This window comes from Miniopterus natalensis, chromosome 12 (assembly GCF_054644295.1).
Source record: "Miniopterus natalensis isolate mMinNat1 chromosome 12, mMinNat1.hap1, whole genome shotgun sequence".
NCBI lineage: Eukaryota > Metazoa > Chordata > Mammalia > Chiroptera > Miniopteridae > Miniopterus > Miniopterus natalensis.
The window spans coordinates 47,809,368-47,835,751 of NC_142092.1; the positions used below are offsets into that span (position 1 = coordinate 47,809,368).

Here is a 26,384-nt window from a genome sequence, read left to right on the forward strand (position 1 = left end):
CCCGCCCGCCTCAGCCCGCGGGGAGCCCGCCTGCCCGCCGGCGCCCGGGAGCGCCACTGCCACCGCCCGGCCGAGGCCCAGGCCTAGCGCAGAGCCGAGCGGAGCGGCGTCCACCCGGGCCCAGCAAGCCGGCGCGGCGGGGGCGGGTCCAGGATCTTCGGCGGATCTTCCATTCTCCAAGGCGGGAGCAGGAGTCCCGGCGCCCCGGATACGGCTGGGCCCGCTCCCATGGCAAGTGCGGCTTGCCCGGGCCCGGGGGACCCTGCCATGTGAGGCGGGCCTGGGCTGGGGGCCCGGCCATGGCCGGGGAACGGCCCCCACTGCGGGGCCCTGGGCCCGGGCCCGGAGAGGCGCCGGGGGAGGGGCCCCCGGGGCCGGGGGGCGCGGGCGGAGGCCCGGGCCGGGGCCGCCCCTCCTCCTACCGGGCTCTCCGCAGCGCCGTGTCCAGCCTGGCGCGCGTGGACGATTTCCACTGCGCCGAGAAGATCGGGGCCGGCTTCTTCTCCGAGGTCTACAAGGTAGGTCTGGCAGAGAGGGCAGAGGGGCGGGACCAAGCCTTAGACGCGAGGCTGGAGCTAGGGGGCCGGACGCGGGCGACCCTTCCGACCTGCCCGGGACTCGCCGGCCCCTGACACCCCCAGGTTCGGCACCGACAGTCAGGGCAAGTCATGGTGCTGAAAATGAACAGGCTCCCCAGTAACCGGGGAAACACGCTACGGGAGGTGCAGCTGATGAACCGGCTCCAGCACCCCAACATCCTAAGGTGAGCGGCCCCAGCCGCTTGCTGGAAAGCTTGCTGGGATAAGGGGAAAGATCCCGCTGGAAAAGTAGAAACTGCGGAGGGGCCAAGTCCCTTACAGCCTACTCTCCTACCTTCCTTCCCCTCTTCCAGGTTCATGGGGGTCTGTGTGCACCAGGGGCAGCTGCACGCTCTTACAGAGGTGAGAATGGGCCAGGAAAGGGGGACCCCCACCACCACCAAAGGGAGAAAGAGTCAACAGCCTGGTGCTTCTACAGAGGAATAGTGAGAGGCCGTCTTCCCTAAACTTCCCTTTGGGCAAACCACAAAAGGCCTCAGCTGTTCTCATCCTCTATATCCTCTGGAACAGTGCTGTCCAAAAGAACTTTCTGCAGTGATGAAAATGTTCTATTATCTGTTCTGTGTAAAACTGTAGCCACTAGCCACATGTGGCTAGGGAGCACGGAAATGTGGCTAGTCTGACTGAGAAACTGAATCTTTAATTTTATTTAAACTTACTAATTTAATTTTAAATAGTTGCACGTGTATTGGATAGGACAGCCCTAGAATATGAATTTGGAACCCTAGAGCATAGGCCCACCCTTCTCACCTTTGTGATCATCCTGAGTTTCCCCTGGCTTATAAGTGGGGGACCAGAGTACAAACTGAAACCTTGACATCCATTCCCCTTCTCCTCCCACTATGCCCCAGTATATGAATGGGGGAACCTTGGAACAGCTGCTCAGCTCTCCTGAACCCCTCTCCTGGCCTGTCAGGCTCCGCCTGGCTCTGGACATCGCCCATGGCCTGCGATACCTGCATGCCAAAGGTGTATTCCACCGAGACCTCACATCCAAGGTAGGCTGGCCAGATAGGTAGAGGCATGAAGGGGTATTAGACTATTGGGTTGTGAATGTTAGAATGTGGGTAATATGTTAGTATGTTAGAGTAGCAAAGCATAGGGGGACTGGGGTCAGGGGGTGTGTTCTGAGGGGCTGAGTACCATACTGTGTTTAGAGTGATGGATGGTGTTGCAAGATTGGGGTATACTGGAGAACCGGGAGAAGACTGGGGTTATTCTGAAGTGACAGAGCTTTGAGTTATAAATTGGGAGATCAAAGAGCAGAAGGTGATAAGTGTGTGGGGATGCTATATGTATATATCAGAACTGTCTGATCCGTCGGGAAGACCGAAGCTTTACAGCTGTTGTGGGTGACTTCGGGCTGGCTGAAAAGATTCCTGTGTATAGGTGAGCTGAATGCCCCTGTTCCCCCAAACCTCCCAGAAGACCCTTATCTAAATGAAGCCCCCCAGGGATGTTTCCCCTGCAGTGGGGAGGGGGTTGACCTCATCCCCGTTTATTTGGGGAGGGTATCTAAATGGGATGTTTCTGACCACTCTGCCCCTTCCCCTGCCCCTGCCCCTGCCCCTGCCCCTGCCCCTGCCCCTGCCCCTGCCCTGCAGGGAAGGGGAAAGGAAGGAGCCATTGGCTGTGGTGGGTTCCCCATACTGGATGGCTCCAGAAGTGTTGCGGGGTGAGCTATATGATGAGAAGGTAAGACATCAACCCTTCAGATCCCCAAGGTCTTCCAGAGACCCTTGAGATACTCTTATGAGTCCCTATCCCAAATTTCTCAACAACCCCACCAGATATTTAGGAGGCCCCCAAGACAGCCCTCCCCCTTGCCCCTCACAGGCTCCCCTCCAACACATGGAAACTGTCAAAACTCCCCCGTGAATTCTGGCACATTCTAACAAAATTCTGACATGGAAACTGTCAATTCCTCCCCCTGACATTATCTCCTACCCCCAGGCCGATGTCTTTGCCTTTGGGATTGTCCTCTGTGAGCTTATCGCACGAGTACCTGCGGACCCTGACTACCTACCCCGTACTGAGGTGAATGATATCTCCAGGTTTGAAAAGGAGGAACTCCAGCCCTAGCCAGTTTGGCTCAGTGGTTAGAGCCTCGGCCTGTGGACTGAAGGGTCCCAGGTTTGATTCCAGCCAAGGGCATGTACCTCTGTTATAGGTTCAATCCCCAGTAGGGGCGCGTGCAGGAGCCAACCAATTGATGTGTCTCTTTCACATCAATGTCTATCTCTCTCTCTTTCTCTCTCCCTTCCACTCTCTCTGCAAAGCAATGGAAAAAATATCCTTGGGTGACGTGAGGATTTAAAAAAAAAAAGGAGGAACTCCAGGTTGGGCAACTTATAACCAAGAAGAGTTCCCTGGAACCTGAGAGCTTGAGGCCCTGATTTGGGGCAGAAGGAGAACACAAGGAAAGCTGACTTGGAGGCTCTTCCTTTCTGTCCCCGCAGGACTTTGGCCTGGATGTGCCTGCTTTCCGGACCCTGGTAGGAGATGACTGCCCACTGCCTTTCCTGCTCCTGGCCATCCATTGCTGCAGTGTAAGTGCCTCACCCTCCCTGCCCTCCACCCCTGATAAGGCTGTCCTATCCCAGGTGATGGGAGGAGAACTCAGGGACCTGTTTTTGGAGCACTGAGTGAAGCTGACTCTGTCTCCTGTCTCTACCCATCAGATGGAACCTAGCGCTCGTGCTCCCTTCACCGAAATCACCCAGCACCTGGAATGGATCCTGGAGCAACTGCCTGAGCCAGCCCCCCTCACCAGGGCTCCCCTGACTCATAGTCAGGGTAAGTGAGCATGACCTTGACCCAACTGGAGGCCTTTGCCTCTCTCCACCTTAGAACTCAGGGAATTATCTAGGGGAGACTAAGTGTATTTATCAGTTGAGAAGGCTGGGGATGGGGGCAGGGGTGAAAGGATACCTCAAAGAAGATAGTTTTCTAATTCTAGAGCCTTAAAGAAGGAAAGAAGGAAAAAGGTAAAAAGTGGCTGGAGGTGACATCTTCCCCTTTGCAAAGCACCGTCAGACTCCCTTTTCTTAGCTCTAGTGCCACCAGTCTCCTGGTGAATAATGAGACCCTCAAGAAGCTTTCAGTGCTGAAAACAGTGATCACAGACTCCTCTGTCAACAGGGTCCGTTCCAAGAGGGAGTCCCTCTGCCACGCTTCCCAGGCCAGACCCCCGGCTCTCCCGAAGCCGGTCAGACCTCTTCCTGCCCCCATCACCAGAATCACCCCCCAACTGGGGGGACAATCTGACTCGAGTCAACCCCTTCTCACTACGGGAAGACCTCAGGGGTGGCAAGATCAAGCTCCTGGACACACCCAGCAAGCCAGTCACCCCCCTGCCCCTTGTACCACCATCACCACTGCCCTCTATCTGGCTGCCCTTGGTGACCACTCCAGAGACCCTACTCCAGCCTGGGACACCTGCCCGTCGCTGCCGCTCATTACCATCATCCCCTGAGCTCCCCCGACGCATGGAGACAGTACTGCCAGGTCCTGGCCCCCCCTCTGTGGGCCCCTCGGCTGATGAGAGAATGGAGTGTGAGGGCAGTAGCCCTGAGCCAGAACCCCCAGGACCAGCTCCCCAGCTGCCCCTGGCTGTGGCCACGGACAACTTCATCAGCACTTGTTCATCAGCCTCCCAACCCTGGTCCCCTGGATCAGGACCTTCCCTTAACAACAACCCCCCATCTGTGGTGGTGAACTCTCCACAGGGCTGGGCCAGGGAGCCCTGGAACCGGGCCCAGCATAGCCTTCCCCGGGCGGCAGCCCTGGAACGGACAGAACCCTCGCCGCCCCCTTCAGCTCCTCGGGAGTCTGATGAGGGGCTGCCTTGCCCCGGTTGCTGCCTGGGCCCATTCAGCTTTGGCTTCTTGTCTATGTGCCCCCGCCCCACACCAGCTGTTGCCCGCTACCGCAACCTGAACTGTGAGGCAGGCAGTCTCCTCTGCCACCGAGGGCACCATGCCAAGCCACCCACACCCAGCCTTCAGCTGCCCGGGGCACGTTCTTAGCAGTGGAGCCTCCAACTTTGGCCTTCAGGATGCCCTGTGAGGACAGCGCACATGCTGGACAGTGCCATCCCCAGATGGGCCGACCAGCTCCTCTATCTGAATAGGGGAACCTCAGCATGGACTCGAGGGAAAGAACATTTCCTATCCAACCCCTGGGCTTGCTCTCCCGTGGGGACCACACAGCATTGCTGACACATGAGACTAACACGTGCAAATTATTTAAAAATATTTCAATAAAACTGCCTGGCTGGCTCCGGGCTGCCCCATCCGCTCAGCCCATGCGCCCTCCTCCCCTCAGCTCTCCCATTCCACTATGGGAGGTTCTTGGGGAGGCCAAAGTCTCTTCTAGAGATTTCTGCACCCTTTTCCCAGGAATAGTCCAGTGTCTGGGACAGGACTTCAAGCAGGCAGCAGGCTGCCTGGAAGTGTTGGGCATAGATCAGCCCTTGGCCAGGCACCTTCCAGGCAGACGGAGGGAATGCTGGAAGGAGATAATCATAGGAACTGTGGCTGCGGGTTAGGGATGAGGGGCACAGGCTCTTGTTGGCATGAGGATCTGGAAGAGTAAAATATCAATGAGCTCCACAGTTCACTGTCACTAAGAACCCTCATCCAGCTTATCCCATCTCCTCCCCAGCTCCCTGGACAGTCACATCACCAGCCTCCCTTCAGTTCCAGGCCTTCCCTGCCCCTCTGCCTGTGCAACATTCCCTTACATAAGTATACCAAGCTCCTGGAGGCTGTGGATGTGACTCACTCCCAGGAACAAGTCCCTTCCCCCACAGCAGCTGGACCCCTGCTCTGAGTCCCTGTCCCTCCAGGCTCCCATGCCTCAGTCCCATCCCTCACACTTACTCAGCTCAGTGCTTATCTGGGTACCTAAAAGCTTCTATCTCACAGATGCAGGGAAGAGAAGTAGTACACTCTATCTGGGATATCCAACTTCTTTGTAGGCTGGTACATTTCTGCTTTTGTGAAGAATACCTAAAGAGTGATGAAATAGAGCTGGGATAGGCTCTGGCCCTCTCCCTTCCCCTCCTTCCTCTCCCTTTGCCCTGCATAAAACCTAGCCCAAGTCCTAGCTCACCCTACCTACCTAAGGCCACGTTTGGGTATGGTTCAGGAACAGATATCTGGACTCCAACCCAAAGAGGCTTTAGGACCAGGGGAAGGAAAAGTCAGCCAAGATTTTAAAGATGGAAACTCCATTTAGGGAACATAGAAGGTGACCATTCTGTTTCAGGGTCCCTGGAGTTGATCCTCAAAGTTACCCTCCTGCTCCCATACTTCCCTGGGGCAACTCTAGTGCCCTAGGTGGCCCTGACTGAGAAAGTACAACCTCGGTTTGGGTGGCCTTTTCAAGGGACAGGAATTAGAATGCCAGGGTTCTTCACCAGCTGTAAAGCCCAAGCTTCTGAGGGGAAGATGACATAGGCCCAACCTAGTAATTGGTAAAAATAAAAGCACGTACCAGGCATTGCTAGGTACTGGAGATAGAATAGAGAATAAGAATACCCTAAAGAGATTAATAGAGGAAATGGAGAAGTAGGCAATTACAGTATTGATCTGTGAAAGGTTTGGGAGCAGGACCTGAAGGGAAATCTCATTACTATGTCTTTATGAAGGGATTATGGAGTTGAAGATTCCCCAAAATCCTAGCAAACTTACCCAGAGCCTCTTCCACCACCAGTCCCCTGCAGGTTCCTCATCCTCCATTCAACCCAATATGGACCAGATGGATCTACCTGTTCCAACACCTTATGTAAGATGCCATCGTAACTCTGAGGGGAGATTCAGAGATACCAGAGGTGTGTGGAGAGTGATGAGAAATAGTGGAATGGGGGGAGGGTGTAAAAAAGGGGACCTGGGCTGGTGGAAGAAAGTAAATAGTAGGGAGACGCAGGAGCTTTGACAAGAGGACTGCGCCCATCTTTGGTGCATGGCACAGCTCATTGTTGACCTATCCCTGCATCCTCTGAGTGCTCCAGGCTCATCCTTCAGTTCGTTTCCCAGCTGGGTAAGAACTTGTCAGCCTTTGAAGGGGAGTCCTTGTGGGCTGCTATGGTCACAAGGAAACAATCCCTATGATCTAGCTCACCAGGTCTGGCCTCTCTGCCTGAGGGGTCACAACAGTCAATCTGTTAAGCAGCCCAGAATGCTGACCAGAAAGCTGAAATGAGAAACAGGTAAAAGTAAAGATGGTTCAGAAGTCAACTCTCATGCCAACTCTAATCCTTGGAGCTGCCTGGAGCATTGTGCTGAGGAGCTGCATAGAAAAGGAATGCAGCCCTGACCAGTGTGGCTCAGTTGGTTGGAGCTTCGTCCTGTGCACCAGTCTCTGTTTGATTCCCAGTCAGGGCACATACCCAGGTTGTGGGTTTGATCACGGTTACTGATCGATGTTCCTCACATTGATATTTCTCTCTCCCTCTCCCCCTTTTCCCCTCTCCCTTCCTCTCTCTCTGTAAAAAAAAAAAAAAAAAAAAATCAAATTAAATTAAATTAAAAATAAAGATTTTTTTTTTTAAAAAAAAGAAAAGGAATGGACACCACTGCATGCATGGCATGTGTGCACCATCATTCCTGACTTGATGACATATGTCCCTTTACCTAACAGTACCCATGACAGTCTGAATAAAGGTATACTTACTGAATAAAAATAACGGCTATTGGTTGTGGCCAGGCTGGAGGACAGAGTATTACAATAGCTTACGCTGTCCTCCCAACTTCTCTTAGTAAGTGAGATGTAAAAGCAATTCCTCTCCTTCAGTATCCATCCCACGGGACAGCAGGTGTCTAAAAAACAGTGTGAAGAGCACGGCCCAGACTCAGAAGGGAGATCTCAACACTTGGAATGAAAGTGACTGCTCAACAATCTAGTTGCTAACAATGTTCCCCTGGGTCTAATCTCAGCTCCTTCATTGACTTCTAGCTCTTGATCTTTGCAATCTTTCTGGAAATGCCAAGCCTGAGTATACTTAGTAAGAGCCTTTAATAGTCAATAACTTCACTCCTTAACAATCTGGGAGGTTTATTTTAATAGGGCTGGTGGCACTATTCCCAATTTCTGAACAATTAAAGTCCACCCCCACCCCCATTTTTACTAACCTCACCTGGGCCCCCATAAGTGTTTAATAGGACTCTCATTCATCTCATTAGCTCCCTACCCCACACTCCTCAACCTGCTACCCACCTCCTTCCCTCTCTCCACTCTTCCACAAGCAGACAACCTTGGTTCCTATTTCACTGAAATTGTCAGACCCTTGATGTGAATTCTCTCCATTTCCCTTCCCTCCACCTCAAAATTTGTCTCTTCTCTGTTCCTCTTTTCCTGACCATCCATGAGAAATAAACATCCCTCTTTCTTTAACATCCCACACCTCAATCTGTGCTCCTGATCCCAATCCACCTCTCTCCGTTGTTTGAGTTACTATCCTTGCCCCAACACCAGACTGCACCTCTTAAATCAGTAATTTAAAGGAATAAAAAGAAGTTAGTGTGGCCCTGGCCTGGTGGCTCAGTTGATTGGAGCATCGTCCCGTGCACCAAAAGGTTGCAGGTTCAATTCTGGGTCAGGGCACATACTTAGGTTATGGGTTTGATCCCTAGTCAGGGCACATACGGGAGGCAACTGACCAATGTTTCTCTCACACTGATGTCTCCTGACTCTCTCCCTTCCTCTCTCCCCAAAAATCACTAGAAACATATCCTCGGGTGAGGATTTTTTAAAAGTTCGTGTGGCCAAATAGAAGAGGGTGAGGGGAGAAGTGGCATGCTGAAAGGTAGGCAGGGGTCTTGAAGGGCACGTTAAAGGTTTTTTATTTTTATATTACATGGAAGAAAAAGTCAATGTAGGGTTTTACATATAGGAATTTTGTTCAGTGGCAAAAGTGCCTGGGCACAGTGCTGGACATACAGTATATATTCAACAACTTTTGATTAACTAACTAGAATGTTCTTCACTGGGATATGACCAGATTTTTGTTTTTATTTATTTATTTATTTATTTATTTATTTATTTATTTGAGAGAGGGAGAGAAATAGAAACATTGATTTGTTGCTCCACTTATTTATGCATTCATTGGTTGCTTCTTGTATGTGCCCTGACCAGAGACTGAACCAGCAACCTTGGCATATTCAGACGACGATGCTCTAACCAGCTGAGCTACCTGGCCAGGGACCAGATTTTTGTTTTTAAAGGATTACCCTGGCTGCAATATAAAGAGTGGAATGGGGTTTTCGGGGAGGGATGTTTAAGAAAAATGTCCAGCCCAGCTGGGCTTGGCTCAGCAGTTCAGCATCAACCTAGGATCCAGGAGATCGTGGTTCAATTCCTGGTCAGGGCACATGCCTGGGGTTGCAGCTCAATCCCCAGCAGGAGGCGTGCAGGAGGCAGCTGATCAATGACTCTATGGTCATTGATATTTCTCTCTCTCTCTCTCTCCCTCTCCTCTCCTCCTTCTGAAATCAATAAAGACATATTAAAAAAGAAAAGAAAAAGAAAAATGTCCAACAAGCTGTTGCTGCTATCTTTGCAAGAGATGGGGGTGGGCAAAACCGTAAGTGGGTATGTAGACTTGGTGGTGGAAAATGGAAGGAATTCCTCTCTGCCAGAATAGGGCATCTGCTGAAAGCGAGACAGAGGGTAGTAGGGTAAGGAATTATTTCGGAGAGCAAGGCAGCCACTGCAAAGTTGCCAGGCAGCACTGAGTCCCTAGCTGAGGTTGAAACTAGAGTTTCAGTGGCACCAAGCAGAATGGTTGCACAATTTGTCACACCTGGGTGCAGGCATGGTCAAGGTGGACATTGGAGTTCATCCAGAGTTGAAATATTGCCAGTCAGGTGCACCAGTAGGACAGCTGACCAAAGGAGGGAGGGAGGGAGGGAGGGAGGGAGGGAGGGAGGGAGGGAGGGAGGGAGGGAGGTGATGGACCCTGGAATGCAAGATGGGTGGAAAGAAGTGAGGACAGGTGACAGCTGCCTAAAAGGAGGAGACAGGGGAGTCAGCAGGGTAGAGAACTCAATGAAGTTGAAGAAGTGTGGGGAAGGCCTGGAGCAGGGGCCATAGTAGTCAGAGTGGAGGTCTGAAACTGTCCTCTCAGCGGAAGAGCAGTTTGGGATACTGAGCTCTAGGGCACAGCTGTGGCAGTGGGTGGCAGCACTGGCATGGAAGTGAGGGTCATAGAGAATAAGAAGGTAAAAATAAAATGAGGGCTCAGGGTAAATGCATATAATCTCACTGTCTTAGGCCCTGGGGGAGTATCCAGATGTCCCCTAAGCTAGATTGAGCCTAACCTTGACCACAGATAACCAGTCCATGAACACTGTAGTCCCCTTGGGCCTGGCACCCTGCCTGGAACCTCAGCCTGCTTTAGCACAGACCCTCCCCTTTGATGTGTCCCCTCCTTCATCCCCATATACCAACTGGATGAACACTCCACCCCAGTTCCCGATCCCACATTACCCAACCCACCTCACTGTGCTTGAGAGTTTCTGCTGCCTTGCCCACCACCAGACTGTACCTCATCAATCACTAATTCTTAATCTTTGGGGGGATCTCATATGTACTGAAAACTAATTAAAGCTATAGACTCTCTATTTAGGAAAGATACAAACAACCAATTTCACATCCAAACTCACGATGTTCTTGGATCCTTGACTCCAATGTCAAGCCAGATGCGACTTAAGTTTGCTGCTTTGGACAGTGTGATTTGCATTGCTGCCTGCAACCCTCCTCTCCCTCACAGTTCTGCCTTAGAGTTGCGTGAGTCCCCCTACATCCAGTGTACAGCTTGATCCTTCTTGTTGGCTAAGGCTACACATCTTGTTAGCCACCCCTCTAGTTCACTACCCCTTTCCTGAACAACCCAACGGCCCCCTGATAGACAGGCCCCTGAACCCCTGCCACGAATGTCTCCTCACTTTAATCCATCCCTCACAGCAGACCCATCTCTCCTGTCCCAGAGCAGATACCTGGTGAATGGCATGTGAAGAAGGGCTTCAGTGTGTCCTGCATGCGGTTCAGCCTCTCCTCCAAGGTCCTTCTCTGCTCCTCTGAGGTCTTCCTCTGTTCTTCTTCACTTCTCAAGGTCTCTTTTGTGCTCTCCCAGCTGTTCAGGCAGGACTGTAACTGCTCCTTGACAGCCTGGCAATCCCTCTGTTCCATTTGTAGTGCTTCCTGACTCTGGGCCAGCTCCCTCCTGGACCCCTGCAGATCCTGTTCCTTCTGCCCCAACTGGGTGGTCCTTAGGTGGAGCTGCTGCCTCAGGCTGCTGTTAGTGGCTTCCAGAACACTGTTCGTGCGCTGGAGCTGCTGAGACACCTGCAGATCTGTTTGGCCATAAATAGAGATTTAGATGGCATCTTCTTCAGCCGTTCCCTGGTGCCCTGTGACTTCAGTGTCAATCCTTTTTCTGCTTCTTGCAACTTTTTGCATACCAGGCTGAAATATAAGCTCTCAAGCTTAAGGAGATACTAGGTTAAGTGAGGTTAATTTAGGAAGGCACAGTGCTCTAAAACAGACCTGTCCAGAACCAAACAAAAGCTTAGGATGTGCTGGTAGTAACTCCGGCCCCTGCTGAGGAAGGGCAGCTGCTGGGGAGCGGAGGGGAGTTTGCGGTAAGTGGGAAATGCGGGGGAGCCATACTCACAGCGCACTCCCAGGGAGATGGCAGCCATCCCTAACAGCAGGCAGGTGAGGAGCAGACCCAGAAGGAGGTATTTCGAGTGGGCTGAAGGGCCTTAGGGAGACAGTGGCACGAGGGGCAGTGAGCCCCAGGAACCAGTTTATAAAGCGGGGCGGGGGCGGGGGTGGTATTCATGGGAAAGAGCCGCCCTCAGAGGTCGTGGTGCAGGCGAGGTGGGTTTTGTCTGGAATGAGTTTCCGCAGGTAGCGCAGGGAAGGCGTCCAGAATAAGGGCTGGGAATTGTTACTGGTAAGGAGACTGAGGGCGCTACCCGGTAGGGAGAGGCACTGTATCTCAGGCCAGGCGGAGGCCGGCGTGTGTGAGAGGGGACGGTGGTAACCGGGGAGCGGGAGAGGATCTGGGTGGACTCCTCAGGAAGATGAGGTGAAAAGGGCACAGGCGGGGGTCGCGGGGCACACCGCGGGGCCCCGCACCACCCCCGCCCAGCGGGCGCCAGCACGCTGCCCCGCACCCGGCGCGTGGTGGCCGCCCCGGGTCCGCGCCGTGGGCGTGGCCGCGTTCCCCGGACCCCGCCCCGCCCCCCGCGCGTGCCCCGCCCCCCGCGCGTGCCCCGGGCGCTCCCGGCGGGGAGGGCGAGGTACTTACAGCCCAGCAGCCGCCGGGCTGCGGGTGACGTCACGGAGCTCCAGGACGCCTTCGGCGGCTCGGGCGGAACCCCTGCGCCCCGCGAGCGAGGCCAGTCAGAAAACCGGAAGGTCCGGAGGTGCCCCTTGTGCCGCCGCGCCCGCCCGCTCCCTCCGCCGCGCGAGACCCCGGGCCTCCCGTTAGCGCTCCCCGGAGGTTCTCAGCTCCTGGGCGTTCTCCTGCCCGCCCCGAGTCTCCCCTAGCTTTCCCCGGGGGCCCTCCCCACGCCCTCCTAAGCCCCCCTTTATCGTTGGCGCTGGGCCGCGCTGCGCCGGCCCCACACCCTCTCCCAGGAATGCCCCCGGCCCTGCCCCCTGCCCTCTCTGCCCCCGGCCCTGCCCCCGGCCCTGCCCCCTGCCCTCTCTGCCCCCGGCCCTGCCCCCTGCCCTGCCCCCTGCCCTCTCTGCCCCCGGCCCTGCCCCCTGCCCTCTCTGCCCCCGGCCCTGCCCCCTGCCCTCTCTGCCCCCGGCCCTGCCCCCTGCCCTCTCTGCCCCCGGCCCTGCCCCCTGCCCTCTCTGCCCCCCGCCCTGACTTACTATTTTCCGCTCGAGCCCGTCTCCCGCAGGGCTGCCCTGACCCCTCCCGGCCCCGTCTCCGCACTGGGATCCACCCTGGCCCCGGGAGCCTGTGCTTCCCCTGGCTGCCGTTTGTCCTGTGCTCGTTGTTGTCTTTCCTGAGAACCCCTCCTTTCCCCAAGGATATTGCCCTTCCCTGGACTCCCCAGCTCAAGACACAGCGCCCGCACAAACATACATCGCCCGGGTTCTCCATACCGGCTCTGTCCCCTAGTCCAGAAGAAGCCAAATTTGAGGCCCCCCCTGAGATTGGGGGCACTTGTACATTCTCATAGGTGAGTTCCCCATCATCGTCAGCCTCTGGGTCTGTAGAGGAGAGAAAAGGGACCAAGCTGGGAGTTGGGATGGGGTCGGTGGGGTGGGGTGGGTCACGAGGGAGGGTGGGGGTGCAGAACCCAGGAAACCCCTCAGCTACCCTTACCCTGTCCTAACTGGCTGGAGAGTCTCTTCTTCAGGGGAGCCTTCACAAACCGCAGGTCTGCATAGGTGACAGACTCAGCCATGGTCCTGGGCACCTGTGCCCCACTCGTCTCCCCTTCTTCCTCTGGCACCACGCTGCTTTTGCCTCTCTCACCCCCTGTCCCTTCACACTCTTAGGCTCCGTGTTCGCTCTGTGACTGTACGGCTTAGTGCTTTGCCCTGTGACTTCTAGTCACAAAAGAGGAAGATGTGAACAAGTCTCAGGCAGCTGGGTTCAGTGAAGCAAGTGGCATCCTGAGCACTGGCCAGAGGGGCAGGGGAGGGAAAACTGAGGTCCAGAGCATGGGGATCAGGCCGGGGCTCACAGGACAGCTGCTCAGGCCTGCCCCTGTGGCCTCCCTCTATCCCACCTTCAGGTATCCCAGACCCACTTTGGCAGCACAGAGCTCCAAATGCCCAGCCTCTGATCTTCTCCCCTGATTTGCCCCACGGCTCCTCTCCTGGCTACCTTGGCCTCAGGCTTTCTCTGTGTAGTCAGAGCTCTTCTGTGACCAGCTGACCCCACAGGATCTCCCCAATCATTGCTGCAGGGTGGGGCTTCACCTCCCCATCAGATTGGGGGTTGTAGTGTGGAGTCCTAGCTCCTTGTCACCCTAGGGTTCCCAGCAGATATCGGTTCCCAGAAAGGGCTCCCTGATTTTGTGGGCTCATCTCTCCATCAGTTTAGGGATTTTCAGGGTGGGTGGACCCAGCTCCACTCCTGCTGTAGGTCCATGGAGCTGCCAAGGATCCCACACACAGGGAGTCTTGCTCCAAAGCCCTTCCTGGGAACTGCATCCTTTGGAGGATGCAGAGAATCTGGGACCACAGTTTCTCCTCTATAACACCCCTAGACTCCACAGCCTTTCCCTGGCCCCTTCCACCCTTGTTGCCTACTGATCACACCTGTGGCCAGTCAGGCCCTTCTGGGTCCCATCCTGCTCCCTGCTAGACTCATGGCATCTCCTGTGTCCCAGCATCTGAGCTGGATCCAGCAAGCTGAGTCCCAGAAGCAGAGGCTCTGGGCTAGGACCGGAGGCGGCCAGGCGTGAGGATGAGGGCAGTCCCGACTCTGTGCACCTGTGGAAAAGCCTGCTGACCAAACATGCACCCGTGGGGGGAGGTCAGGGAGCAGACAAACAAAGGAATTGCATAGGTATGGAGAAGGGCTGCAGCTTCTTAGACAACAGGAGGCAAAGAAACGAAGCAGGGGTTGGGTGCTCAGTGTGCAGACTCTGGACCGGCTGCAGTTTTGACATTTTCTTGTTTTGATTTTTATTTCTTTCTTACTTTACTAGTAAAGTTCTTCCTCTAAAAAGTCCCAACATTGTCCCTTTACACCCAGCCCCGAGGAAAAAGGGGCACCTATGGGGGAAGACCAGGAACTGAGAGGCCCTCATTGGTGACGAGGGCCAGGCTGGTGGGGGAAAGGGAAACCAAGGGAGGAAGGAGGGGAGGCTGATGAGCAGTGCTTCAAAGCTGCTCCCTGATTCTCTTTTACCAGGATGTGACTGAGAATGTGGCCCCAGAAGGACCTACTTCTGGGGGTGGGAAGAAGTTGGGACAAGATAAGATATGGGGTGGGGAAAACCCGCCCCTAGTGGGTGACATCCGCCCCCTCAGAAAACTCCCCCAGAAACACCCCCCTGCAGCTGCAGGGAGGAAAAGGGAAGGGGAAAGAGTTGCTCACCCATGCTAACAGCCAGAAGTGTATGGTTAGTGGTGTGTGGAGGGGCGCTGTGATGAGAGCTCTGCTTAACAGTGGCACCCAGCCTGCCCCAGACAAAGTGCCCATTGAGAAAGAAGTGCACATTTGTCACCTGAGGACTGTGTCTCAGGGAGAGGCAGGTGTATGTGTATGGGTGTGTGTGAGTGTGAGGCACCACCCACAACCCCAGCTTTTTGTGGTCTCTTAGGGATGTCTGTGTGAGGTGGGCATCAAAACCCGCCCAGAGAATTAAGCGCTGAGGATTCCGTGGGCTAAAGGGTGCCTGTGAGAGCTGTTACTTTTCTCCACAGCAGGGAATGACGGCTCATTTTCAGAAAAGCCCTAAAAGGTCATGGGGACAGATTCTACAAATATTTCCTTTTGAGGCTTACTGTTTCCTAAGGTGTCCCTGCAGCTGTTAACTGTCCCTGCTTGATTAAAGTTTCCAACAACCCAGTCCCCTCCCCCAGGCTCCGTGTCAGGACCTCCCTCAGATAACAGACAGTAGTGTGTTGGTGACTCCCTGGGGGCTTCAGAGGCCTGTGAGAGTGAGTGGGCGTATAGCGCAGCTGGTGGCAGGCGGTGGCAGGGTGCAGTCAAAGTACTTGTGTCTGTGGTGTACCAGGAGCGGGGGCAGCATGTGTATAAATCAATTACAGGAACACTTGCAGGAATGCTATAAACAGTAGATAATGTCCCAGTTTTCAGAACCAAACGAAAGTGAGCATGGCTTGGATGCCAGGTAAAATGCCAAAACCAAGCTTCCAGTATGTGCTCAAAAAAGAATCAGTGGGCATGCTGCCTAACTTGTGACCCTTGGAGAGGCTTCAGAAGGGAGGGTGCCCAGTGGAACTGAGATATGCCAAACCGCACACCCAGTCTTAGGGAGGGCGGCCTGCATCCCTCTCCTCTTTGGCTCTCTTGGTGATGGTTCTACATCTCCTTTAGACAGTCTGCATTCCCGTCCATCCTAGACTGACTCGTGGCCCTTTGTGAATAGGGTGAGATTAGGATCCTCCTCCTTCCCCCTGTGCGTCATATGTGGTCTCTGCAGTCCTGACACTCATTACCTTTCAAAACTGGACACCAGAAAGAACACCTGTGACTCTGAGCTGCACCTCACCTGCCCAAATGTCAAGAACACTTGGGGCTTTTAAGAGCTGAGGGGGCCACCCTGGCCAGTGTGGCTTAATGGTTAGAGCATCAGCCTGCGCACTGAAGAGTCTCAGGTTCGATTCCTGGTCAAGGGCACATATCTGGCTTGAAGGTTTGATCCCCGCCCTGGTTGGGGCTCATGCAGGAGGCAACCAATCTATGTGTTTCTCTCACATTGATGTTTCTCTCTCTCCCCCTGCCTCCCCCCCTCCCTCCCTTCTACTCTCTCTAAAACAAACAAAACAAACAAACAAAAATCAATGGAAAAAATATTCTACAGCCGGGCGTGGCTCAGCGGTTGAGCATCGACCTAGGACCCAGGTGATCACGGTTCGATTCCTGGTCAGGGCACATGCCGGGGTTGCGGGCTCAATCCCCAGTCAGGGGCATGCAGGAGGCAGCCAATCAATGACGACTCTCTCGTTGATGTTTTTATCTCTCTCTCTTCCTCTCCCTTCCTCTCTCTGAAATCAATAAAGATATATTTAAATATATATATATATATATATATATATATATATATATATGTGTGTGTGTGTGTGTGTGTATATCCTATGGTGAGGATTAACCACACATACACACACATGCACACACACAAGAACTCAGTGGCCAGCTTTTCTAGGACCATAATATTATCTGCAATCCTAGAGGACAAATACCAAAGCCCATTTCTTGCCTTCTCCTGACCTCTGCTGCTTATCATAGGGAATGGGTTGTTAAGGCGATAAGAGGAGGGAGCCCAGCTATGAGGGCATCCGAAAAGAATTTTCTGTATTAAAGGGCCTCATCTGGATAAACTTTGGTGAAGTGCAGCCAACATCAGGAAGTCAAGGAAGTTTCCCAATACCCTGAAAGTCAAGTTATCTCTGACTTTATTACCTTAACCCACTGGCTCCAGGAGGCCCTAATCTATGGATAGGGCATGGTAGGCAGAATAATGGCCCCCCCAAAATATTCATACTCTAATCCCCAGAACCTGTGAATATCTTACTTCACCTGACAAAAGGTGAATTTGGTTAAGTGAAGAAACTTCCAATGGGGAGATCATCCCGTTTTATCCTGGTAAGCCCAAATCTAATCACATGAGTCCTTGAAAGGGAGATGCTCTCAGGACCATGGGGAGAAAGAGAGTCGACCATGGAAGAAGGGGCAGAGATTCAACATGAGGACTCCATCCAAGTTGCGGGCTTTGAAGGTGAAGGAAGGAACCATGAGCCCAGGAATGCAAGTGGCCTCTAGAAACTGGAAAAGGTGCCCTGGCCAGTTGACTCAGTGGTTAGAGCATAAGCCGGAGGACTGAAGGGTCTCGGGTTCAATTCCAGCCAAGGGCACGTACCTCAGTTGCAGGCTCCATCCCCAGCCCCAGTCAGGGCACGTGCGGGAGGCAACCAATCCATGTGTCTCTCTCACATCAATGTTTCTCTTTTTTTCCCTTCCACTCCCTCTGAAAAGCAACAGAAAAAATATCCTCGGGTGAGGATTTAAAGAAGAAAGAAAAGGAAAAAGAAACTGGAAAAGGCAAGGAAACAGATTTTCCCCTAGAGCCACCAGAAAGCCCTGCGAACACCTTGACTTTATTCCAGTGAGACCTGTGTCAGACTTCAGACCAACAGAACTCGGAAATGAAAAACTTACATTTTTTAAGCCACTAAATTTGTAGTAATTTATTATAGCAGCAGTGGATGAGTTTCCCTGACTGTAGAAGAAGCATGATATAAAGGAAGGAACATGCTATTGTGGATAAAGAAGCCAGCCCTGAAAAAAAAAGAAGCCAGCCCTGGCCACAGCATGTGACTTTGGGCAAGTAACAAATTTCTGTCTAAAATATGGGATTGTCTCGACAGTGTCTGACATAAATCGAGGATGTGATCGCTGCAGATATAGTAGGTGTAGATTTTAGCAAAGCATCTTTAAAAATCTGTCCAGCCTGGCCGGGCGTGGCTCAGTGGTTGAGCGTTGACCTGGGATCCAGGCGATCGGGGTTCGATTCCCCGTCAGGGCACATGCCCGGGTTGCGGGCTTGATCAGTGACTCTGTCATCATTGATGTTTCTGTCTTTCTCTCTCCCTCTCCTTTCCTTTCTCTGAAATCAATAAAGATATATTAAAAAAAAAAAAAAAAAGTCTGTCCATAGCTTCAAGTGAAGAGACACAACTGAACCATCTTCTAGCACTATGAAGGAGATTTGCAGCCTTTTGATCACTGAAGCCAAAGAGTGCCTGTAGGTCTCCAGTGACTTGCCCCAGGTCTCTCTTTGGTCCTGTCTTGAATGGTAGGTAACACGGAAAGCACATTCATAGATGCTGATGGCACAGAGCTATTTGAAAAAAAGAAAAGAAAAAGTACATTGAAAGGGAAACTCAAACTCAAGATTCAGATATTAAAGCAAGGCAAAATGATGGCTCCAAACCACAGAATGAACTGTAATAAAGGTAAATAATGACAGCATTTATGAAAAATGAAACGGGGTTCAAAAAATAAATTACAGAAGCATGGGTTGGAGGGAGCCTGGCTTAATAATGTATGTACAAAGTTTGAGGAGAGAGCAGTTATGGGGCATTTTGAAGCTCAAAGCGGTCTTAGTGAGCCCAACCCACTTATCATACAAATTAGGAAACTGGGCTCAGTAGGCCGTAAGCTAATTATGAACTAACCTCATGACTAGGAAGGCTTGTGACAAAAGGCTGTCCCTTAGTACTATAGCACTTTTACTAAATATGTCACACATTGTGCCAGCCACACTTACCAGCCCCTTTGAAGGGGGGCAACCCCTGCTTATGAGGCAGCCCTAGACCCCCAAAATTGTATTACGTGACCCCCGGCCCCTCTCACCTCAGCTGATTGGGCAACTGACTCAAGTCTGTGGCCTATGGGGTAGCCTGGCCTGGGAATCAGGATTATCACATTTTCCTTCTCAGGAATTTAAGTGGGAGCCTATGGAGATGACCTCTCAGTTCACAGTGGGAGCCAAAGGTGAAAGGTTGCATAGTCTAAGTGGGCGCACAGAGGCGAGTCCTCCATACCTGGCGCTTGTGCCTGGCGCCTCCTGTCTCACACACGTGGAGCTGACTTTCCTGGCGGGGTGATCGCATCTGATTATCGTGAGGAGATAGCGTTGCTGCTACACAGTGGGAGCAGGTGGAACGTATCCACAAGCCAGGGGATTCACCGGGGCCGCTTACCCACAAATAGGCAACTGTGGTCACTGCAGCCTGAGAAGGGCACAGTGATCGGCGTTCAGGAACTGAAAGTCCGGTCACCCACCAGGCAAGCCACCTAGACCAGCACCTAGTGCTGCTTGAGAGTGAGTGTTTGGTAGACAGGGAAAACGAAGAATCTCGGTTGCAGCCTTAGAACCAACCACAGCAGTGGGGATTGTAGCTTGTCCCGCTAGCCCTCGTAGCGTTTTATTCCTCTCCCCACTCCTCCTCCTCTCTTAAGAAACTGTGACCTTAAAGAATCAGTGACAGCCTGAACTCGATGAGGGACATGAGTGGGTCTGAGCAATGCAGGAGCACTCAGTGCCTCCGCCACCCTGTCCCCTCAGGCCTTACCCATCGGTACGCACCAGCCTGACCTCCAAGTCCCAGCAGCTTTGCCTGCAGCTTTCCTTTGGCCAGAGGCTCGGCCCCAACACATGGCCGGCCCAGAGTGCCTCCCTCCAGAGTAGCTCTCAACCAGTGACTGGTGGGAACTGGCATAAACACACCAGTAACCTTGACCCTGGTGGGAGGGTGGGGATAACTCTAAGGGCACATGATACACTGGCTCTCAGAGTCCCCAGTGGTTTTGAGCCCCCGGTTTCCACCATGAATGTAAAGTGGTATCTCATTATTACATTAAATTGCATGTCCCTGGCTCCTAGTGAATTCGAACATATCTTCGTTTGTTAGCCCATTGGATTTACTCTTCTATTAATATTAGATCCTTTATACATATTTTTCTCCCCCCACAATCTTATTTTGAAACATTTCAAGCCTAAAGGAAAGTTGAAAGAATAACAATGATTATTTGTATGTCCTTCATCTAGTTTGTCAGTCTAGGCTCAGTCAAGCTGTTCTCACCACATAAAAGAAATGACAATTATGTGACATGATAGAGGTGTTAGCTAACTATGGTGGTAATCATATTGCATTATAACTGTATCGAATCAACATGTTGTACACCTTAAACTTATACAATGTTACATGTCAATTATATCTCAATAATAAATGGCTCACTCAGAGAAGCAGACCATTAGGATATGCACATACATACACAAACACATACACACACATTATTTTTTTCAGTTAGGAGATTTGTTGCAGGGAATTGCCCTCCTATAATTATCCAATTGTAAGAGCTGGTTAAACAATCTGTGAAAGGCCATTGTCTTTGCTTCTGATACTGGAGCTTGGAGTCTGCAGGGCAGGAAGTCAGGAAGGGAAGGCAGATGAAAAGTAGGGGAGCAGGGATAGGCCAGGACCTATGAGGACAGACTCACGCTACCTCCAACCTTAATGATATGAATGTTCTGCAAGAGAGGCTGAGCTTTCACCCACCAGGCTCCATTGCTCCCCTGGAATGCAAGCCCTACTAGTACACAGCCTTAGCACAGAGTAGGCACTCAGTCAGGACAGCCCATTGTTCCAGGACCACTTACGATGTTAGCCTTCCTTTTCCCAATGAGTTGAATTGCCATGTTCTCATATATACGAACACCTAGTTTTGGATTCCTGTTTTAGTCCATGGATCAATTTTTTTCCTTTTACCGATTGATTTGATCAAGTGGCCTTATAGTATGTTCTGATATTTGGTAAGGCAAATTTATCTCACTTTCTTCTTAAAATATTTTTCTTGAATATTCTTTGAGGTATTAATTGTAATCATTTTAACTGCATATGTACTTCAATTTTTGGAGAGTTGGCATTTTTTGATGATATCTTCCTATCCAAGGAAATGGTCGATTTTCTGTTTGTCCCAATCTTGCTTTATGTCTTTTAATATTGTATAACTTTCTTCAATGAGTACTACATGTTTCTTGATTAAATTCACATACTATAAAACTTACAGTTATAAAATAAGTCAGAGGGATGTATTGTACAACATAATGACTATAGTTCCTAATACTGTATTTTACATTTGAAAGTTGCTAAGAGTGTAGATCTTAAAAGTTCTCATCACAAGAAAAAAAAGTGTAACTACTATGGTGATGGATGTTAACTAGACTTATCGTTGTGATCATTTTGTAATATATACAAATATTGAATCATGTTGTACTCCTGAAACTAATGTTATATGTCAATTATATCTCAATTTTTTAAATTTTTACATACTATAACACAGTGATTACAAGGATCATCTCAATGCCAAACTGCAAGAATTCAAACCCTAATTCTAACACATTACCAGCTAGTGATCTGGGGTAAATCACTTAATCTCTTTGTTCTTCAGTGTTCTCGTCTGTAAAATAACAATAATAATAGTAATATATCTCAAGCGGGTGTTGTGGGGATTGATTGATTTAATTCCAAGTGCTTACAATAGTGTATGGCATTATGGTGACTATAATTGTTATTATCCTAAGACTTTATAATTCTGTAGCTGTAAATTGAATACTTTTCTGATTACTACTAGAGTAGGGAAAGAGCAGTTTATGTTTGTTATATTTACCTTGTATCCAGTCAACTTTCCAAGTTATACTTTTTACTAGTTTTTCATACTAGACTTTTTACAATATTCTTTTGAATTTTCTGATAGTACAATCATATCAGCAAAAAAAAAAAAAAAAAAAATAGTGTTATAATTATTCAGATGATCATAACAATTTATTTTCTTGTCTTACTGCATTTGGTAAAACTTCTAAGATATGTTAAATAATAAGGGTGATAGGCATCTCTGTCTAAATTTTAATTTTAATTTAAGTTGTTTTAGTGTTTCACCACTAAAAACAATATTTACTGTTAGGGTTTAGTAAAGTCTTTATTATGTTTAAGCAGTTTTCCTCTTTTTGTTTTTTTAAATATATCTTTATTGATTTCAGAGAGAGGAAGGGAGAGGGAGAGAGAGAGATAGAAACATCAGTGATGAGAGAGTCATTGATCAGCTTCCTCCTGCACGCCCCCGACTGGGGATCGAGCCCGCAACCCGGGCATGTGCCCTGACCGGGAATAGAACCCCCATCGCCTGGATCCTGGGTCGGCGCTCAACTGCTGAGCCAGCCCGGCCCGGCTTCCTCTTTTTTTCTAATCCTCACCCAAGGATATTTTTTCCGTTGCTTTTCAGAGAGAGCGGAAGGGAGAGAGAGAGAAACATCTATGTGAGAGAGACACATGGATTGGTTGCCTCCCACATGCGCCCTGACCAGAGTGGGGATCGAGCCTGCAACCGACGTACCTGCCCTCGGCTGAAATCGAACCCAGGACCCTTCAATCCTTGGGCTTGACACTCTAACCACTGAGCCAAACTAGCCAGGGCCCTCTTTTTTTTTTTTTTACTTCGAGTTTTTGTTAGAAATGATATTAAATTATGTTGGCTCTGCGTATTAAGTATGGGCGCTTTCCTTCTTTTACAATAGTCTTAAATAGTTTAAATGGCATAAAAAGTATTATTATTTAAGGTTAGATAAAACTCAGTTGTGGTGCCATTTGAATGCAGTCTTTTCAAAAAGTAGATCTTTAATCATTTTTCTATTTTAGTCTTTTCTAGGATAAGTTGAACTCTTCAAGCTTTCCTATTTCTCTTGGGTCAATTTTGGTAATTTATATTTTTCCTGAAATATATCCATTTCCTCTAAATTTTTATATTAGTTAAGAAATTTTGCCCAGCCAGGTGTGGCTCAGCGGTTGAGCGTTGACCTAGGATCCAGGCAATCGGGGTTCGATTCCCGGTCAGGGCACATGCCCGGGTTGTGGTCTGCAGCCGATCAATGACTCTCTCATCATTGATGTTTCTATCTCTCTCACCCTCCTTTCCTCTCTTTGCAATCAATAAAGATATGTTTAAAAAAAAAAAAGAAATTTTAAGTTTCACTTCTTTATAATTCTTTCTTTCCCATATTTGTAATGATGTTTTCTTTCTCATAATTAATCCTGTTTTTACTCTCTTCCCCTCCTTACTTAGACTTGCGAGTTTATTTTACTAGCCCATTTAAGAACTTTTTTTTAATTTATGCTCTTTAATAAAGATCATAATTTAAGTGTACTTTCATTTGCATTTCATTTCATTTCATTTATGTCAGTTTTTGTTATATCCCTATTACTTTTGGTTTCTTTTTTTGTTCTTTTTATAATTTATTGAAATAAGTACTACTATTTTTCCTTTTTTTAAAGCTTGCTATCTTTATGGCATTTCAGGGATATATAATACAGGGTAATTGAGAGGGTTTCTGGTATTACACTGTTTTTTTCAGTCAGCATTTATATTTTGTGAACATGATAATTTTGTTCTTTTTTAAAACCAGCTTTACTGTATTATAATTTACATGCAGTAAATTTCATCAATTTTAAGTGTACAATCTTATGAGTTTTGACAAAGATATTCAGTCATGTACCACCACCAGAATCAAGATACAGAAAATGTCCATCACCCCTAAAGTTCCCTTCTACTTCTTTGCAGGCAACCCTCACACTGCTTTCAACCTGTAACTCACTGCCCTTGCTGAATATCAGTATTATCTCCGCTTTCTGTTTCACTGCCTCGTATACCTTTCCTGCATCTTTATTTTGCATCTTTATCACTTTGCTTTAAGTGTCTTTATTTTCCGTAATATGGGCCAGAATTTAATTTATAACAAAATCTGACAGTCTTTTAATAGAAGAATTCTGTCCACTCATATTTACTGTAATGAGTGATGTATATGATTTATTAGTTCCATCTTACTTGGTTTTAAATGTTTAAACATTGTTGTGAACTCTTTTCCTTTGCTAGGAAAGGGAAAGAAGAGTTCCCCCTTGTTAATTTGGAGTTTGTCATTTTATTAATAGTTACCGTCCCTTGCCCTGCTCTCTTGGACACATGGCTGTTCTAGTATGTGAAACAACTATTTTACAGAACAACTATTTCCATCATACTCCACTTATCTTCTACTTCCTCCCCACCCTAATATATATGGTCTTAAATTACTTTCACTACCCTTCCCCCACCCTTCTCACTCTCCCTGCCTTAGGTCCTGGAACACTTACCTTCCCCTGATACCCACCAGCTGATTCCAGAGTTTCATTGCGATAACTTAATACTTATTAGAGTTTCCCTTACAGTGTGTTCTGTCTGTTCCAAGAGACCTTATTTAGCATTTATATTACATGTTATAAATATATAGAGCTATAGATAGAAAAATATAGACCATGGTTCATTGCTCCTCACTGCTTGCTTTCCTCTTCATCTTCCCCTATTTTGAAGTCTCTGCTCTGATCCATTTGTTGCTTCATTCGTGCGTTTTTTAATACTCACCTGAGGATGTTTTCATTAATTTTATATATATTTTTTTTAATCCTCACCTGAAGATGTTTTTCCATTGCTTTTCAGAGAGAGTGGAAGGAAGAGAGAGACAGAAAGATCTACGTGGGAAAGACACATCAATTGGTTGCCTCCTCTACAAGCCCCAACCAGGGATTGAGCCTATCCAGGTATGTGCTCTGACTGGGAATCAGACCTGAAACCTTTTGGTGTATGGGGTGAGGCTCCAACCAACTTAGCCCCCCGCCCCAGGCCAGGGCTCATTAGAGTTTTAAAAGTATTTCTCAGATGAGATACTTGGTGCCTTTTGCAAATCTTTAATATCTTTCTTTCCTCCTTGGCTGGGTCTGGGTTACAGGCCTTTTCTTTCATTATTTCACGTTCAGTTTTGTGGCCTTTTAACTTCTAGGGTAGCAGGTAAGAAGAAAGAACTTTCTGCCTGAAAATGTGCTCTAAGATTTCCCATATCCTTAGAACTTAGGAATTTTAACCTGTATATGGCTAAGTGTGTGTCTTTTCCTATCTAGTCCAGTCTGGAACTTAAATCTTAGCTCAGGGAAATTTAATATATTATTTAATGATGACCTCTCCTCTCCTGTTCCTTTATTCACCAGGAACTCATAGAAATTGAGTTAAGTCTCCTGGGTCTGTTCCAGTCTCCCATCTTTAACCACATGATTTGCATCTCCATATTTTTGTTACATTTTGAGATGCTTCATCTTTAATTTTCTAGACCTGTTTTGGGGTTTTAACAGTGACATCCTCTCCTTTAATTTATCCATGGAAATTCTTAGTTCTGATACCACATTTTCTAGTTCAGGGAAATCTGTGTTTGAGCTTCACACATTTTTTCAGTCAGAGATTCATCTGTTTCCTCCAGCAGACCTCTGCCCTCTGTTTTGCCTGCATTTCCTAGACTCGAGGGCTGAGAAATTCAATCCTTCATTAGTTTTTTTGGAGAGTAGGGGAGACTCGGCAAAGCCATTGATTGTTCCTGGGAAGCAGGCTGTTTCTGGGACTTGTTGCCTTGCTCTTGGCTCTGAGGCTCTTTTCCAGAAATTTGTCCTCAAATTCTCTGCCAAGACCTCAGTAGAGCCCACTTAAAGTTCCCCACCTATAGCTGAGAGTGATCAGAGGGGGGGTGTAAGGGAGGTCTTCTTAGGGTGGCTGGATGCACAGAATCTCCTCTCTCTGACGAGTCTAAGTATCATTGAAAGATAAAGTGATAATCACCAGAAGACTTAAAAACAAGCCATTATTAGAAGGTCAGAACTCAAAGTTGCAAGAGATAAAAAAATCTTAGACTGACTAAGCAAAAAAGGAATTTATTAGCTTACATAACCAAAAAGTTCAGGAGGCAGATCTAGTTCTGGGCATGGCTGGATCCAAGGTTTCAAATGAAGTCATTAAGGCTTGGCCTCTCTCCATGTCCCTGATATGTTACCCTCCTTGTAGCCAAAACCATTTTGAAAGTTTAGACTCCACTTGACAGAGTGCAGCGAAAGACCCAAGACGGAGGAGCCTGGGTTGGATGGCTCGGATGGCTTCGGGGGCCCCTCCCCACCTATAAATAATTCGTTAAGAACTTCCTATCATTGAACCTTTGACCATCCCAAAGACCCTTCTTCTTTGCGTCTTGGGCTTATCCCTGTCCTCCCAGCTGGGGTCTCAGGAACAGGGGGGAAGCGGGGCCCCAAAAGGCCCTCGTGGCTCCCCCTAAGGACGCGCTCCTGGGAGTCTGCTTGGGACGCGCATTCCTCCTGCCTGTAAACAAACGCCGGTGGGACCAGGGAGGCCACTGGGGAAGCGCCCGGAGCTATGGAAAGGGAGAGGACTCCCAGGTATTTGGTAAAGAGACAACTAAACCAGCTGGGGGGATGTGGCAGGGGGCCCTCAGAGGGCGTCTGGGGGGCATCCCGCTGCCCAGACGCGGGGATCGGGTAGGAAGTTGCACAGACCCGGCGCGCAGTCATGAGCTCCTAGGCTAGGGCTGAGCCTCAGTGACAGGCCGGATAAGAAGGTAAGAAAAATCAAAGGGCTGCAGGCGAAAGAGAAGGCAGAGGATCCAGGCTTCGGAGACTGGAAGGAAAAAG

At 49.5% G+C, this 26,384-nt stretch overlaps 2 protein-coding genes and 1 long non-coding RNA gene across 5 annotated transcripts; 2 read left to right on the forward strand and 1 right to left on the reverse strand.

Annotated features, from left to right (window-relative positions):
* The first annotated feature begins 128 nt into the window (after positions 1–128).
* TESK1 (testis associated actin remodelling kinase 1) lies at positions 129–4,901 on the forward strand. 2 transcript variants are annotated; one of them, XM_016223044.2, is made up of 10 exons: positions 129–518; positions 642–763; positions 893–941; positions 1,451–1,597; positions 1,906–1,988; positions 2,204–2,294; positions 2,553–2,636; positions 3,059–3,148; positions 3,281–3,395; positions 3,741–4,901. In XM_016223044.2, the coding sequence occupies exons 1-10, from the start codon at positions 300–302 to the stop codon at positions 4,625–4,627; spliced, it is 1,887 nt and encodes a 628-aa protein (XP_016078530.2). In that variant the 5' UTR covers positions 129–299; the 3' UTR covers positions 4,628–4,901. The 2 variants fall into 2 exon arrangements, with proteins under 2 accessions (XP_016078530.2, XP_016078531.2); XM_016223045.2 differs by lacking the exons at positions 129–518; positions 642–763; positions 893–941; positions 1,906–1,988 and having other exon boundaries at positions 954–1,597.
* An 808-nt stretch (positions 4,902–5,709) lies between these two features.
* On the reverse strand, positions 5,710–13,036 carry CD72 (CD72 molecule). Its single transcript, XM_087822759.1, has 7 exons — positions 12,955–13,036; positions 12,732–12,839; positions 11,920–11,991; positions 11,278–11,358; positions 10,601–10,957; positions 7,278–7,423; positions 5,710–6,408 (listed from the first exon to the last, which is right to left on the reverse strand). Exons 1-7 carry the CDS (start codon positions 13,034–13,036, stop codon positions 6,292–6,294), a joined length of 963 nt encoding a protein of 320 aa, XP_087678885.1. The 3' UTR covers positions 5,710–6,291.
* LOC148091849 (uncharacterized) lies at positions 12,011–17,625 on the forward strand. Of its 2 annotated transcripts, XR_015715411.1 has the most exons (3): positions 12,011–12,029; positions 12,656–12,808; positions 17,308–17,625. It is a non-coding gene; the product is annotated as an uncharacterized LOC148091849 (long non-coding RNA). The 2 variants fall into 2 exon arrangements; XR_015715410.1 differs by lacking the exon at positions 12,011–12,029 and having other exon boundaries at positions 12,551–12,808.
* Positions 17,626–26,384: the final 8,759 nt, after the last annotated feature.

Bases quoted from the DNA above. Each gene is read 5' to 3' on its own strand.
- TESK1 (XM_016223044.2), top strand. From the start codon at position 300: ATGGCCGGGGAACGGCCCCCACTGCGGGGCCCTGGGCCCGGGCCCGGA. The intron at 1,989-2,203 runs GTGAGCTGAATG...CCTGCCCTGCAG, and splicing joins GAAAAGATTCCTGTGTATAG to GGAAGGGGAAAGGAAGGAGC. The intron at 2,295-2,552 runs GTAAGACATCAA...TCCTACCCCCAG, and splicing joins GTGAGCTATATGATGAGAAG to GCCGATGTCTTTGCCTTTGG.
- CD72 (XM_087822759.1), bottom strand. From the start codon at position 13,036: ATGGCTGAGTCTGTCACCTATGCAGACCTGCGGTTTGTGAAGGCTCCC. The intron at 12,840-12,954 runs GTAAGGGTAGCT...TCTCCTCTACAG, and splicing joins CTCCAGCCAGTTAGGACAGG to ACCCAGAGGCTGACGATGAT. The intron at 11,359-11,919 runs GTAAGTACCTCG...AAGGCCCTTCAG, and splicing joins AGCCCGGCGGCTGCTGGGCT to CCCACTCGAAATACCTCCTT.